Below are 15,747 nucleotides of genomic sequence, written 5' to 3'. Positions count from 1 at the left end.
GAAGAAAGGCATTAATAGCGTACACAAAGCATGATTTGGCTATATAAAAAAAGCTAGTCATGCCGAACGCATGAAAGGAGGGTCAGGGTAGGTTGCCCCAGTGAGAATCGACTACCAATGCGAGGGCACCAGAGTGCCATGCTTGCTTTTTGCACAACCCTCTGCTTTTCCCTGCAATTTCACCACTCCACTCCCTTCAGGACATCCCCCTTCCACGGACAGCCTCCTGCCCTCTCTACCTTTTTCTCCATTAGCTCACATTACCCATGAAACAGCGGCCTCAAAGAAGCCGACAGCTCGGAGAGCGTACCTGTGTACAGAATCATGTTAAACACACAGGTGAAGAACCCTGTGTCACACCTATCATCTTTCATTCCATTATTCCCTGAGTTGTCCTCAATTTAAGTTGAACCCTTTTAGTTAGCCTACAAGTTTCTGCCCCATTGGTGAGTACCGGTAAGATGCAGCTGTTCTACACTTTCCTCTTCAAGAACAATGCTAGGCTGCCATTCATTATCTGAGAATGCCTGCCGAATGCACTCCATCATATTCTTATCCTGCTAATTATCTCTGTTGCATGGTTGGGATCCAGTGTCACTATTTGGCCTAAGTAGATATATTCGCTTACCACTTCCACTGCCGAGGTTATTGATCATTACTTTAGTTTTCTGCATATTAATTTTCAGGCCCACGGTTCTACTCTGTTCGCCCAGTGCGGAAAGCATGCTTTGCAATTCGTCCCCCGAGTTACTTAACAAGGCAACGTCATCAGCAAATCTGAGGTTACTGAGGTATTCTCCATTAACCCTTACGCCCACCTGTTCCCAATCCAATGTTCTGAATACCTCTTGTAAACATGCTGTGAATAACATTGGAGAGATTGTGCCTCCTTGTCTGACGCCCTTCCTTATAGGTATTTTACTGCTCCCCTTATGGAGGGCAATGGTATACTTGCATACTTGCTGTCACTTGCAACGAGTGCCCACGCGTCAGCGTCATTTCCCAATAAGCTAACTCGACGAACAAACTTACCTTAAATGTTCCGAAACTTTCCTCCAAGTCAGCGTACAATGACCAGACCTTCAGGGATTTGTACACGCGAAACTGAACTGGTTCGCTCTGCAAGAGAAAAATTGTCGCAGTGGTCACCATTGACAAAGAAAATGCCAGCAGAAAGGACACCACAGAGCAAGTGCAATGAAATGCAACCCACCTGATCATGGTAGGCAGCCCTTCTGGAGGGCATAGCCGTGGCTCGTTGCATCAATTTCAGGGCCCCTTCATGGTTTCTACAAGCAACCAAAATTTATTACTTGCCTGGACCAAATTCCCTTAAAGCCTAAAAATTAACAGAAGCTAGTGCAAACAAGCAAGCAGAATGCAAGCGCCTGCGAAAAGTACAAGGCTTGCTAAAATTATTTAACACTTTCCTGTGCACGCCTATGCAAATCGATACCATACTATTGACGCTTTCGGGTTCAAATTTTGACGTTATCTTATTCAAATTTGCAGCTTTCTGAGTACGCTTTGAGAGTTGGCGCCATCTACTAAGTAGTAGAGATCATACATCCTCTTTGGCTTGCTTTTCTGCATGCCGCGATTTTTTAAAGCACCGCTGGTGTCATGTGATGGGCACTCAGATGATATGGAGATGGCATCGACATTGTGCGCTATGGCACCACAGAAGCGCCACATTTTTGGCGATTTGGATGATTCTACACGCGACTTTTTCGATGACGTTAGCAGCACTGAATCCGAGGACAACTTTTTGTCATCAGATTTCAGCACCGAAAGCGACAGTGCGCCAAACTGGCCCGCAACTTGATATCCTTGTTCAGTGCATGCCCCAGAAAAAGTATCGAAACTGTAAATTGTACTACGAACAGAAAATAGCGGAGCAGAAAACCAATGTTTTCTGCAATGCATGTGTGGCCAACTTATGTTTCGAAGAACTGCTTTGCACAGTGGCACAAAACCCACTAGTGCTAACTTTTTGTAAGTCAAGAAATTTTACAGTTAGGCCTTTGATATAGTTTTGCACTGATAGTACATGTATAAAATGCACATCTTAAATATTTCATTTTTTTTTCTGTGTGTAGCAACCAGGGTTCGTACAGGCTTCAAAAGCAAAAATTCAAGGGTTTTCAAGGACTTTCAAAGACCAGAAAACACATTTTTAAGGTCCAAATCTAACGTTTTATCTGGGATTAATTATAACTTTTCCAACAAAATGCAAAATTTTTTTATTGCACAATGCCTAAGCACATTAGTGCACATTTAGATAGGTGCAAACGGGTTCGTAAATGCTCCCCCAGCTTTATTTTTTAATTTATGGCTGGTATTTAGAGGTTTTTCTTTTTCCTTTGTGTTTGCTGAGACTGTTTGATTTCAAAACTTGGTTAATGTTGCCTGCATCTCCTGCTTTGGCAGCAAGAGTATCAGCTGAAATTAAATCCGCAAGTGTTGCTGCAAGGCAGGATGAACAATGTACACGTCCACCATTTGCACGTAAAAGCAAACGCAGATGGAGCATATGAGGCACAGCAAACATGCAATGGGCGAGCGTCCACAGACTAGATGGAAGATGCAAGATAGAGAACAGAAGCTGGCTTTCACTGGATTGTATCGTGACATGGATTGGATTGACAAGTGCCTGCTCCCAATGTTGCCTTGTAATAATGAAAATCCACCAAACTTGTAATTTCACGCAATACACTGAAACTTGGTTGTTACAATGTTTCTGCACATTTGTTAACCCCTAAAATCTATGACAAACACTTTAAATTCTTGTGAAAAGACAGGGCCATTGACTCTGTCTGGAAAAATCAAGGGTTTTCAAGGACCATTTAAAAATTCCAGGACTTTCCAGGCCTTGAAATTGACACTTCTAAATTCAAGGGTTTTCAAGGTTTTCAAGGGCCTGTGCGAACCCTGAACAACACCGACGTTTTTGCTTATTTTTTTGTCTGCCCCAAAAATTTTCTATACAATTTTTTTTCTTTTTCAACTAAAAATTCCTGGGTGAAACAATTACCACTGCAAAGGAAATTTACTCTTCTACAATTCGATACCATTGTAGGCAATCAACGAGTTAGTGCGGCCGAGCCCACGTTTATTTGGTTTGCGGCGGCTGTGCCACGGTGACGGCGAACAGCGTAGAACAGGGTGCTGTTCCAGACGGGTTCTTAGTGTGAGCTGGCAAATACCGCTGACTCGTGCTGGTGGTGGTGATGATGATGATGATGGTGTCAATACACCACACACTTGTATGCTGCATATTTTTTGCAACCTACAGAAAATTGTTTCAGAAGTGTTGAAAGTGTGAAGTGCCTGTCCTGTGCGCTATTCTCTGTGTCCCGTGTCGTCTGCGCAGGTTCCATTCATGAAAATTATTTGCCAGACTACCCAAAATCCCTGCTTTCCCTGTGGGCAGGAAAGTGTTAAATTAAATCATCATAATAACATGAACACCAATTAAGGATGACACAAACAATAACAAAGGCACCAATGCGTCTTTCTGTTTTGGCGTGTTTTCTTTGTTTTCACTCTATGCATCACAGAGTGCAATGTATACCTGACTCCAATAAAAAATACTATACTAAACTTGTATATACTACAGTATACAATACTATACACCCCACAAAGCCCCTCACCTCAGCATCAAGTTTTGCCAATGTAAGAATACCAATGCTTCATGCTGTATGACAATTACACATTTCGGATGTAATGTCGGGTAAACAACCACAGCTGTAAAGAAAACGGAGTACAGTTACTCAGTATCAGAAGCCTCTTGCAGTATAGATAAAGCTTGGAAGAAATTGGAGAAACATTTAGAAATTGGAGAAACATTTGGAGAAAATCTACAGTATAGCCTCAAAACTCTTATTTTCTTCTCCACATTACTATGGTATGCGCAGTGGCCCACACATTCTAGCTTGAAGGCCTCCCTGTACTTCGGGAAGATGACATTAGGGTGGTCCAGCCTGACAAACAAGGCATCTCAAACGGACATCGGACAAAGCAGGCAGAGGCTACTCACTCGTGCCGCAGTTCCATCTCAGCCCACTCGCACCACACATGAGCAAGGTCTTCCACTTTGATGAACGGCACCTGCGTGGCTTTCTCAAAGATAATCCGGGCCTTCATAGGAAGCAAAAAAAAGGCTTGGGTTTAGATGTCTGAAGCACCTTTTAGTACAACCAAAGATGGGAGCGTAGGAACAATGCTAAAGACATGCTTGCGTTTGCCAAGGGCTTGCAAAATACCAAAAAAGCTTCTCATCATGAGGACTGCAGACAGAACACTATTTCCGCATGCAAGCAATAGAACTTTGCTACATTAACTAGACAAAAACACTACATCTTCAATTTCTGCAGGTAAGTCACATGATAATGCCAGACACAAAATTTTCCAGTGAGCCAAACCAAATACCCCTTGCACAGTAAACCTGAAGTAGGCTTTGAGAGATGCTTTAAACAAACAGTTGCCTGTGTACATGTTTTAAAGCAATAATATTGTGCCCATGCTTTCTGCTGGACTGGTTTTTCCCAAATTGTCGACAAGTTGCGAAAAACAGGTACTCGCACAATGCAAGTTGTATGTAGTTATCGGAGCAGCTCTTTACACATTATCATCAATTCATGTCTGCCCTGGGAACTATTAAGATATGGTTTAAACCTGATCCAGTTTAAAACAAACTAATGACAAACTACTACACTCTACAAACCTGCAAAGTATATACTACACTCCCTTTCATACTTAAGGTTGCATTTTGCCACAGCCAAACTTATTGTGCCTGATTATTTCATAGCCATGGATCTAACATGTTATACTTTTTTCACCTCAAGACATGCATGTAAGCTTCAAATTTCATGATAATATGTAAAAAAAAGGCACTCACATCTTCAATCTGGTCGTTTTCTTCGTAGAACTTGGCAAAGGACACCCACAAAACATGTAGCTTTCCTGTAGCCAGTTTTGGGTCAATGGTTTGGACAGCCTCCGTAAAGGTGTTGATTATCTGATAATGCAAGAAAAAAAAAAGGGGGGGGGGGAGGACAGGAAATGAGGTACTGAATACTGAAAAAGGCTTAGCTCATTATTACGATGTTTTTAAGCGGCCCACATTGAGCTGCAGCCTAAGCCCAGTTCTCGCTCAAGCGTTATAATAAAAATACACTAGCAAAGAAAGAAAGAACTTATTTACACCTGAAGAGCTTCATTTTGGTCTTAAAATCACTTCGACAGCCACAAGTCTTCTTTTTTTCTAAAATAAAAAAAAACTTTTGAAGAAATTAAATACAGGGAGCTGTGAGCAAAGAGTTTCTCAGAGTCACTGTTGTCTTGGCACAGATCCCACTACCTTGACTTGCGAAATAAGTATATATATTTTACTTTTTACTTGCTTGTAAAAACACACAAATACACACAAAAGGGAACTTCGTGGACACCCACCTCTTTTAGAAACTGATATTATTACTGCCACAGAAACTTAAAGGGGCCATGCAGACAAAACACAAGTTTGTTTCATTCAAAAGATTGCATCGTTGGAATCATACTGACACCACTTCTAACGTAAACTTTGCTTAAATAAGCAATAGAATTAGGTAAAAAGGGAATGGCCATGCGACCCACTAGCTCATTTCACACAACAGAACCTATGATGTCATACGCGACTGCTCTGCGATTGGCTGAGGCCACCAAAAGCAAACGCAAATTAGGAAAGGCTTAAAGCTTGCTGAACGAGCTATTTGCACTTAAATTAAGGGCACATTCTTTTTAAAGCCCAAAGAATGTTGGGACAAACAGTGGAAGTCGCGAAAGCACACATAAACATAGAAGTACCGATGCGTACTGCTGTTGGTACTGCGTGCATTATGCTTGTTTTAATTGCACAGCACGGCACTTTATGGTTGTCTCGGACGACACTGGCCGATTGGAGTAAGTGACGGTGTCTTGCGTGACAATATTTGTCGCGTGAACACCATGTTTCACGAAACTATTATTTTCTACTTTGACAAAAACAAGTCAGGCACAAATACGGTCAAAGGCAGAAAACGGCCCTTCGCGGTATGGTGGAGCCATCTAGGTTGACTAACGGTAAACAAGGCTGCCCGATCGGCTGCAGAGCGGTTCTTGTGATGTCATGGCAGATGTTGCGAAAAGACGCAATTTAATGGGAGAATCAAAATTTTAACTTAAATTGATTAATGCCTCAGTGAATAAAGCATCGTTTGCTCCCGGACAAGTGCTGGGGGCACTATAAAACACGAAATCTTTCGAATAAAGCAAACTTGTATTTTGTCTGCATGGCCCCCTTCATGCATGCTAGGCAAGTCGGCTTTATAATAAACAAACATTTTCAGGCCAGCAAATTGCCAGTTCTGACAATCTGGCCTTTAACTGAATTTAGAGATTTGCCAGCAAGTGGGTTTTTAAGGAGCCATGAAGACAAAACACAAGTTTGTGTCATTCGAAAGATTTCGTGTTTTATAGTGTCCCCAGCGCTTGTCCAAATGCAAACGATGCTTTATTCACTAAGAAATTAGTTAATTTAAGTTAAAATTTTGATTGTCCCCCTAAATTGTGCGTTTTCGTTGCCTGCAATGACATCACAGGGCCTTGTTTGCCGTTAGTGAACCTAGATGGCGCCACCATACCAAGGCAAGCCGCTTTCTGCCTTTGGTTTGTTTGTGAACATATTTGTACCTGGTTTGTTTTGTTCATGGAGACAATCGTTTTGTGAAACATGGTGCTCGCTCGACAAATACGGTGATGTAAGACATCGCCGCTTGCGTCAATCAGCCAGTGCCATCTGAAACAACCCCAAAGCCCCGCAGTCCTGTGCAGCTAAACCAAGCATAGAGTGTGCAGTACCAACAGCAGCATACGCATCGGTACTTCTATGTTTACGTGTGCTTTCGTGACTTCCACTGTTTGTCCCAACATTCTTCGGGCTTTAAAAAGAATGTGACCTAAATTTAAGTGCAAATAGCTCATAAGATCTGCCTAATTTGCGTTTGCTTTTCCGCCCTCCGCCAATCGCAGAGCTGTCTGATATGACATCATAGGTTCTGTTGCGGGAAATGAGCTAGTGGGTCCCATGGCCATTCCCTTTTTCCTAATTATGTAGCTTATTTGAGCGAAGTTTACGTTAAAAGTGGTGTCAGTATGATTCTAACAAGGCAATCTTTTGAAGGAACCAAACTTGTGTTTTCTCTTCATGGCTCCTTTAAAAACACTATGAATAAACAAGCAAACTGAGTTTGCAATGTGACTATAGTAGGTGCTATGATGAGCAAGTTGTGTATCAAACTCTGGTACCTCTCTAGGTTTCCCTTCAAAGAGCTTCACTCGCTTCAGCCATTCGTGTACGTTGTGTGGATTCTGCCGCAGCAACACACTGAAATATGAATGAAAGCAAATGTCAGTGACAAAAAAAAAAAAAGTTCTACAAGGCGCTTCTCATGTAGGAACAAAACAAACCTGTTTAGCAAGAGTGGCCGTCGATCCATCAGATCCTCGAAGCGTGCCAGCCGCAGTTCAAGCTCAAGGTCACCTGAGAAAATATTGCAAGTATTATATTTGCACGGCTTTGGAAACATTCTCTTAAACTTAATGAGACGAGACCTATGCGTGGCCTCTCAGAGAAATTGCAGTACCACCATGGGGAAAATGGGAGACAGAACAATTCAAATATCACACACTGGTACTGCAGCCAGCTGTAATTCAAATTCTTGCAACCATGCACACTTTTTACAACTCAAACAGAGAATAGGGCTAGAGGGCTAGAATATGTCTGTTTTTGTCAAACCAATAGCAGGCTATGAAGAGCTTCCCTTTGTGACACAAAGCTACTTTTACACCACTAAAACACACTCGTTGCCATGTTCAGTGGTCTAAACAAAAAATTGAGCAATTTTTGGCAATAAATTATCATTTGCTCCTAGAGAATTGACAAACGGGATGAAATGGTGCTTGATGCTATATCAGTAAATAGATTAATTGACAAACGGGATGAAATGGTGCTTGATGCTATATCAGTAAATAGATTAATAGTAAAATACCAGTACACATCACATGGAGGCATTTGCAATTACCTCTTTACAAACCTCTTTGAAATAAAAAAACTGCTGTATACGAATGACATGGCTAAGTAGTACAGAAGCTGCTGTTTTTCCTATCAGTCTCCATAATATATGCAATAGACTCCTATCCATGAGTAACAGGCTTGAAGTATTTTCCGTTTGTACAAAGTACTCCTCATCGAAGCATAACTCTCAATAAACCAAACTACTGGTAAACAGAACAGACTTTATAAATCCTCTTAGGCTTCCCTCAATTTCAACTCAAGTAACAGCTGCATCACTGTTATGGTAAAACTTCACTTCAGTGGACACTTCAGATAAAGAAACTAGTCTAAAATCTCCTGCTGACATACCATCATCACCAATACCAATAAATTTCTGTTGAACAATGTTTTTTTTTTTTTTATAGTGACCTTACGTGCTCTAAATCATTTTTGGTGACATGGCTGTTCATCTTCCTCAATTTCTTGCATTGCACAAATAAACTAAAGCCCTGCGGTTAGCCCCTGGCACGGCAAATGGTGTGATTCATGTCAGCTCCCTTTTTAGATTAGACTAGCTCGTTCTCCGATAAACAAATCAAAAAGAAAGAGAGGAAGATTTATTGCACTCTGGTCCAGAGCACCAACAGCATACGAAGGATTTACAAACTGCAGCTGGCCTTGCTGCTCCCCAATAGCCTAAGTTCCCTTTCTGGCTGTAACCTGATATGAGTCAGAGGAGTCCAATCAGAGGAATGACTGCACATACATTGCTTCCAGAGCAGCCAGGCAGTCGCATGATTTGCTAATTGTATTTGCCCACAGACAACGGGGTCACAAAAACATTTCATTCAATGCAGCCCTTACAGCTTTGGTGCAACAAAAAATGCTTTCTCTAAGCACATGAGAGTGCCTAATGAAATGGCATCCTTCACAAAAGGTGGCCTGCTCTCAAGATTACAAAAATGTGTTCATGGCTTGTGCAAAGCGAGTGTGCAAATGCTACTACTCACTTTCCTCGGTAGGCTTTTCTTTGCTATTTTCTTCCATTTTAGCACACAGCACACTTTCTTCAAACTGGGCATAGGCATCAAAGACCTGGAAAGACAGATGCACATATTACCACATGGTGTGGCACCTGGCGCTGGCAATTGTGAGGAGCAAATTGAAAATGCACTGGAAGCAATGGGCTTGTCATTCCTATCACTAGCAATGTAATACAGCAAACACATCAAGAGGAGGCAACCAGTCAGCCAACTGAACCTGTGCAGTCACAGCCACAGAAATGCACATCAAATCCGCTGGAAAGAAGATGCAGAAGCACATGCAGAACACATATCCTTGATAAGCTGCCAAGCAATGCTTCCAAAATTAAAAACTCTAAGGCAAGAAGAAATAAGGGGAGCAAGCAGAAAAGTTCCTACATAGGAAGGAAGTTAACACATTAAAGTAGGACAAAAAAGAAAGATGCACACACCTGAGTGAAGTCTCGTACCGTAAGGACTGTCTGGATGGCCTCTTCATAAATATCTCTCGCCTAAGCGACAAAATTAAAAAAAAAAAAAAGGCTTTGATAGTAATTGTGCCCCGAATGTTTGCATTAGTATTTTCAAGCTTCCAAAAATCAAAATGAAGACCATCAATTAGGAGCCCATAATCCCACAGTGAACAACACACCTTCTTTGCACGCACTTGCCAACAAGGCGCATAGCGACAAAACCACTAGCTATAATAAAAAGTGCCTCAAAGCATATCACTTCGTTTAGACCTCGCACATTTACAGCAGAAAAAAAACATTTTTTTCGATCACAAGAATTTTGGAACCACTCAGTCAATGACCTACTTATACGCATTCCGATGCCAACAAATTTCCTGCGTGCTACTTTTGCGGCACTTGTTTTTAGCAGGCTGAAAAAATGCCGTGACTTCAGGACAAAAAGGTGTCCCACCACTCATGGCGACACTACTAGCCAAGTCAAAGAAAGAGCGGTTCAAGTAGTAGAGCTGTGCTTTATTAAGGAGGAACATTGTAATTCACGTACTGTTCATGGGTTATCTTCCTAGATGTTTGGCATCAAATTTTATAATTGTACGCAGACTATTTATTTTCTGGGAAGTACTCTTGAAACATTTATACCAAAATGCATGTTTGGGGTTTCTTATCATTGCTTAAATTATTTTCTTGAAGTTGCCACAAAATATTGGAATTAGCAAATGTTCCCGTGAATATCACTTATTTAACGGCTTTATTGGCTAATATTGTTTAAAAGGTATTCAACTGCATACTTCAATGCAGGCTAAGCCTTTGTTTGTGATGAAAAAGATGTTTTTCTTAGGCCCTTGAAAAACCGTGAATTTCCTGCCTAATAGTCTTTACCACAAGCTGGGGCACTGTGCGGAAAAGCAAACACAAAGGCGCATGTTATGCTGTGGCGCCAAAATCCTGCACATTTTGTGAAAACTATTTGCGCACTTTTAATTACCCTGCATTAGGCATTCCTCAAAAAGTGCTACAGAATTTAAACAAGTTTGCTCCGGTATTAGAGAAAGAAATTAAAACTTTGTTTCTATTTATACAACACAAGATTTACGAGCATAAACATCTGGTAAATATGACACATTATTGTTGTCACATAACTGATTAGTTATGCTTCCATCAAATATTACTAGTATGCCGTGTCCCACGCTAGGCTCTGCAGAACACAGCCACTTTTACGTACCCTCTCAAACAATCCTGCACGGATGTAGTAGTCAGCCAGTGAATTCCAGAGCTGGCCAATCTGGTCTGTGTACCGCCGAAGCCCGCCTCGAATGATGGCGTCTACCTTGAGCGAGTGCACCTTGTCTGGATTCTTGGAAATCATCTCGCACAGTTCGTTCCACAGCTGAAACAAGCAAGTCTCATTAACAACACAAGACACCACTTTGTGCCTGCCACCCAAGTCTCCTCAACCTGCAACACCACTGCACTGGAAGAAACATGTTTACACTTTGCAAACCTGAAAATGTCACGGTAAAGCTACAGCAACAAGCAAGGTTCCGGTTTCATGGATTAAATGCTTAGCCAACAGAACATTTTAAAGCCAAGAGTTAAACGCCTGCAAGCACCAAATATGTGAGGAGGGAGGGGAAGATTACCAGGAAATAAAAAAAGTGTGTAAATGGCAACAATGTATTGCTAAGTCAGCTCGCCTACTTGTGACCACAGTGCCCTTTTGAAATTTCTGGCACAGCATTGACTGATTTATTGTGGCGTTTAACGTGCCAACGCTACACAGGCGATGAGACGCGCCGTAGTGGAGGGCGCCGGATTAATTTTGACCGCCTGGGGATCCTTAACGTGCGCTGAAATCTCGAATACACGGGCATTTTTGCTTTTCGCCTCCATCAGAAAAGCGGCCAGAAATTTAACCTGTGTCCTAGCACAGCAGCGATAACTTCCCACCTGACTGGGACTCTAACAATCCAGGTGACAGCTCTATTACACAGACACAGTACACCTTCATTAAGACGCACTCAAAAAGGCTGGGAAGATGTTTGTCTCATAGAAAATGTGCTGCACATCCCCACCAGAGTTAGTGCATCGTACCTGTAACACAAAAATAAAGCTGTTTGTTTTTGCCCCCAACAACTTTACCCGAGTTAATGCTGCGAGAAACGGCTTGGACAAAAATCATCAGAGGCATGGTCACTGCTGCTGCTGTTGTGTCACTCCTTTCAGAAGTAAGCCATACATAAAGAAGCTGGATTCTAGTTTACACTGCGCATTTATTTTTTGTTCGGTATAGGTTAGAAATGGCTGCCAACTCCTGCACTTGGTGATGTCACTTGTCTTACCTGGTGCTTAGATTTGCCAGCCTTCGAGACAAAGTCTTCTTTGTTGACAATGTCAGCCAATCGAACAGCTGCATCGTCTAATCGGCCAATGCGAGTCAGGTACTCCACAAACTCCTCTGCATTTTCCGGGCACAGCTATACCAAAAATGAAAGCGGCAAAATTAATCATCCAACACATCAATTCAAAACAACAAAAAGCAGCCCAAGGATGTTCAATGCAAGTAAAAGTTCGGGGACCAAAAACATTTTTGGTCCTGAAGCAACATAGTGTGTAGCTACCAAACAAGACATCCGTGCGCAGAGGGGAAGTGTGGTGATTCCGAACCATGCTCATTATTGCCAATCCCTCAAAGCACACACATGTTCCACCAAAATTTCTAGAAAAGTGCATAAACCAAAGCTGGCAATACAACGGGTGAAAAAGCAGAATAATCCTTGCACACTTGCTTTCAAGCCAAACATTGCTGCTCTACACATACCAGACAACTTAGAAACTCGCTCAAAAGACTGTTCTCTTTTCCTCAGACTGGGCACTGTTTGCGTTCGTGAATGATGTCACCCAAGCCCGTCAATAAATGCATTCGACAGACACTTAAAAGAAGATCATAACAAAAGCAAACCAGAAAGTAAATAAGGTGTCTGCTGCTACAAGCAAGTCATGCAGTGCCACACTGCTCTGGCAATAACTACAGCTTTCTAACAGGAATATGCTCGTCAAAGGGCAAAGCGAAGTCACACATTAACGTGCACCTTTTTTGAACAACACTAAAGCAGAAATTTTAAAAAATAAACCTGGTTTCTGTGTCATAGTCTGAAACTGACAGCTTCTTCCTTCCATTCTGCTGTCACTTACTTTTTTTATAGATGCACTCTCGTTATTCAACAGCCACAGCATGTGTATTTTTATCTCTTGATTAGGGCAATTATACACTACTTAAAATGTCCAGCATGGTTTCCTGTGACCCACTGCACACGGTTCTTTTTTTTTTTTTTTTAAACATTTCTTAAAAACTGAACATGCAGACAGAAAAAAAAAAAAGCCAAAACTCTATCCATAGAATGTTTGGCACCAGTACTTTCTGCTAAAGTGGTTCTTGTTAATTTGACTTTTATCTCTGAATTCTAGTGAATTTAGTGGTTTCATCAGTGTACAAAGGTATAGATTTTTCCAGTGGTCATTTAATAGTCTGCTTAATTTCACTCATTTTTAGTGGCCCTTCAAATGGATCAACTGTATTTGTGTTGTATCACCAGCGTGTGGACAAGTATGTGAAGGTGTCTAGGAATAAATATTCCACTTGATTGGTAAGTCATGTATAGCACTGTCTTCATATTCAATTGCTTCTTGTTTATTAATTGAAACGACTCTGTCATTTCCTGTAATTCTTAAAATAAAAATACTGCATAATTTCTGTGAACAGCAGCATTAAAATTCTCGATACAACACGAAACTGAGAAAAATAATATTTTTTGATAGGAATCGACCGATTCCTTTTTCTGGTTAACACATTTCATTAGTATTTTTTGCAGTTGACTAGTAAGATTAAGTCAAACAAAGAATTTTCTGGATCCATTTTTCAGCTCATTATAAATGATCTATGACAGAACTGTCAAAGCTACAAGACACGCAGTATAACTGGTAAGCAACGTAAATGCCACAGTGCATAGAGATTAGGGCCACGCAATCAAAAAGCACACCAGTGCTTGGAAGGTCTCGATACCTTGAGGTAGCGGCGATAGATGCGCACAGCCGTTTCTGGGATGTCGTGCATGTTCACAAACTCGATGTACAGGGGCCAGATGCGATGGTGTTGTGTGATCGGCAGTGCTCGCAGAGCCCTGTCAAACACCCGCCGAGTGCGGGTGATCCTCTGCTGCTGGGTGAGGAATTTGCAGTAGTCCATCCATATTCGGGGCATCTGCCATAATGCCAAAGCCAGGTGTCAATCACACTGACAAGGTGTGCTCTCCGCAAGCACATTGTGCTGTCAGTAGCCGAAAATTAACAGAAATTTTTGCATTAAATCAAGTGCAGAGTTCTTCAACTCAGCTTTACAAATGAAAGCAAAACAGAATTTTCTAGGACCACCAATTGCAGGCTTACAACTTTCGAGCTTGTCAGTTTTGTCGCCCTTAACATGCCACACATTGCCAGCAGCCCGAACATTCTGATCCCCTTCAGCAGCATTGCGCCAGCAGTGCAACACCAAACTTTTTTTTACGTGCCCGAGTCTTCTTGAAAGCCAATACGTTTTCCTCGATGGTGCCTACCGTCCACTATATGATAGCCCTCATCTCATCATTCTTTCATCGACCACCTCAAACCCGGCCTGCCCCCCATCCTCAGATTGCAAAGACCATCTGTTTTCAGGGTTCGTACAAGCTCCAAAAGAAAAAAATTCAAAGCCTTTCAAGGACCACATGTAAAGTTTCATCTGAGATTATTTATACATTTTTCAACACAATGCAACAGTTGCTTGTTGTGCAATACCTAAAAACATTAGCACACAAAATTTAGATAGGTGCTAATGAGTTCATGAAAGCTCCCTCAGCTTAATTTTTATATTTTGGTCACTTTTTAAAGGGCTTTCTTTTTTCTTGCTGTTTTTCTTGGGCTGTTTGATTTCAATCGCACACCATGTAGCTTGCATCTCTTACTTAGTCAGCAAAAGTATCAGCTGAAAATATTAAGTCAGCAAATATTGCTGCAAGCTCTGCCTTTATTTTTCTCATGTTGTCAGTCTCCTCCTCGACAATAAGTCTTTCCAACTGCCTTGCTGCTCTTTTCCTGAGGTTTCAGATTTTGGAGTACCTGCTTTCTTTGATGAAAGTAATCATTTGAAGACCCATCAAACACACTTACATAACAGTCGCATTTCTCTATCTCTCGCTGCATGGATGAAAGAAATTAAATAAAAAGTGTTCAAATAATGCCATGCTGTGTTAGTGCACTGTTTCTCTCCACGACAGAAGGCCTTTGCCACTTTGCTATTCTGGGAACATTTTATTGAAGAGGTCATTTGTGTGCAATTACAAACTTAACTAGATGCGAGGTATTGCCACCTTTAATGTCCACAAAATGTGTCACCAATTCATGCACCTCCCACGTAATGACTGCACTGGGACGGCATGGCCTTATCGGGTACTCATGCACAGTACCAGGTACTTTTAAGGATCTACTATCTCCTGTCTTCATGTGTCATGGCTTTTTGTTGCCGACTCTCCCACTGAAAGCAAAGTTGGCGATATGCAAAGGAACGTGCAAACATTTTAAATTCTTATAAAAGACAGAGTTACTGATTATCACTGTGAAAATAAAAGGGTTTCAAGGGCAATTTACTAGCCTTTTACTCTCCCACTTACTGGAATTCTCGATTGAGTAGGTGCCGACACGTGGTGGAAAGCAGCAATGCTGTGTCAGCTCTCCATTGAGTGTGCTCCAAAGCTGCGCTTGTTACTCCTATTTTTTTATGGATAACAAGAGAACCGCTGCTTCTGCAGTTTCCAGCCTCCATTGCCTAACCAACCATGCATTGGTCACTGCACTCCAGCTAGCCCGGTTAAGCTATCAGTACCATCGAACGATTAGTTGGAGGACCAGGTGTACCAAGCACATCCCATTGTGAATTCAAGATATACAGGGGGCGATGAACGGACATGCCAAAAGAGTGCTGGTGCTTAGACATTGCCAACCAGGGCTGGCCGTGTGCGTCCAACCGCAAGCAGTGCAACTACAGGCTTAATAAAGCCGCCGATTCTTTGGCAACATCATTGCTAAACGGTCCTCCGATTCTCTTCTGCCCTGTTCCATCTCTTTTGGCAGGAGCTAAGTTCCACTGCCC

The 15,747-nt window shown here is 41.8% G+C and overlaps 1 protein-coding gene across 1 annotated transcript in view; it reads right to left on the bottom strand.

The window, feature by feature from the left end:
• Fand (Pre-mRNA-splicing factor SYF1 fand) overlaps positions 1-15,747 on the bottom strand; it is a 33,224-nt gene that overhangs the window by 15,774 nt on the left and 1,703 nt on the right. Inside the window, exons 4-14 of the mRNA XM_077687201.1 lie at positions 13,627-13,824; positions 11,906-12,040; positions 10,789-10,953; positions 9,546-9,605; positions 9,082-9,166; positions 7,486-7,558; positions 7,324-7,402; positions 4,901-5,020; positions 4,040-4,140; positions 1,214-1,289; positions 1,033-1,119 (exon numbers count right to left, since the gene is read on the bottom strand). Coding sequence (XP_077543327.1) covers positions 1,033-1,119; positions 1,214-1,289; positions 4,040-4,140; positions 4,901-5,020; positions 7,324-7,402; positions 7,486-7,558; positions 9,082-9,166; positions 9,546-9,605; positions 10,789-10,953; positions 11,906-12,040; positions 13,627-13,824 — 1,179 coding nt within the window. The remainder of the gene's footprint in view (positions 1-1,032; positions 1,120-1,213; positions 1,290-4,039; positions 4,141-4,900; positions 5,021-7,323; positions 7,403-7,485; positions 7,559-9,081; positions 9,167-9,545; positions 9,606-10,788; positions 10,954-11,905; positions 12,041-13,626; positions 13,825-15,747) is intronic.

The sequence above is a fragment of the Haemaphysalis longicornis genome, unplaced genomic scaffold, assembly GCF_048455015.1.
Source record: "Haemaphysalis longicornis isolate Haplotype H1 unplaced genomic scaffold, Haemaphysalis longicornis Haplotype H1 scaffold_1, whole genome shotgun sequence".
NCBI lineage: Eukaryota > Metazoa > Arthropoda > Arachnida > Ixodida > Ixodidae > Haemaphysalis > Haemaphysalis longicornis.
The sequence above is the reverse complement of the archived record's forward strand: the minus strand, read 5'-3'. Positions and strand labels throughout refer to the sequence as shown.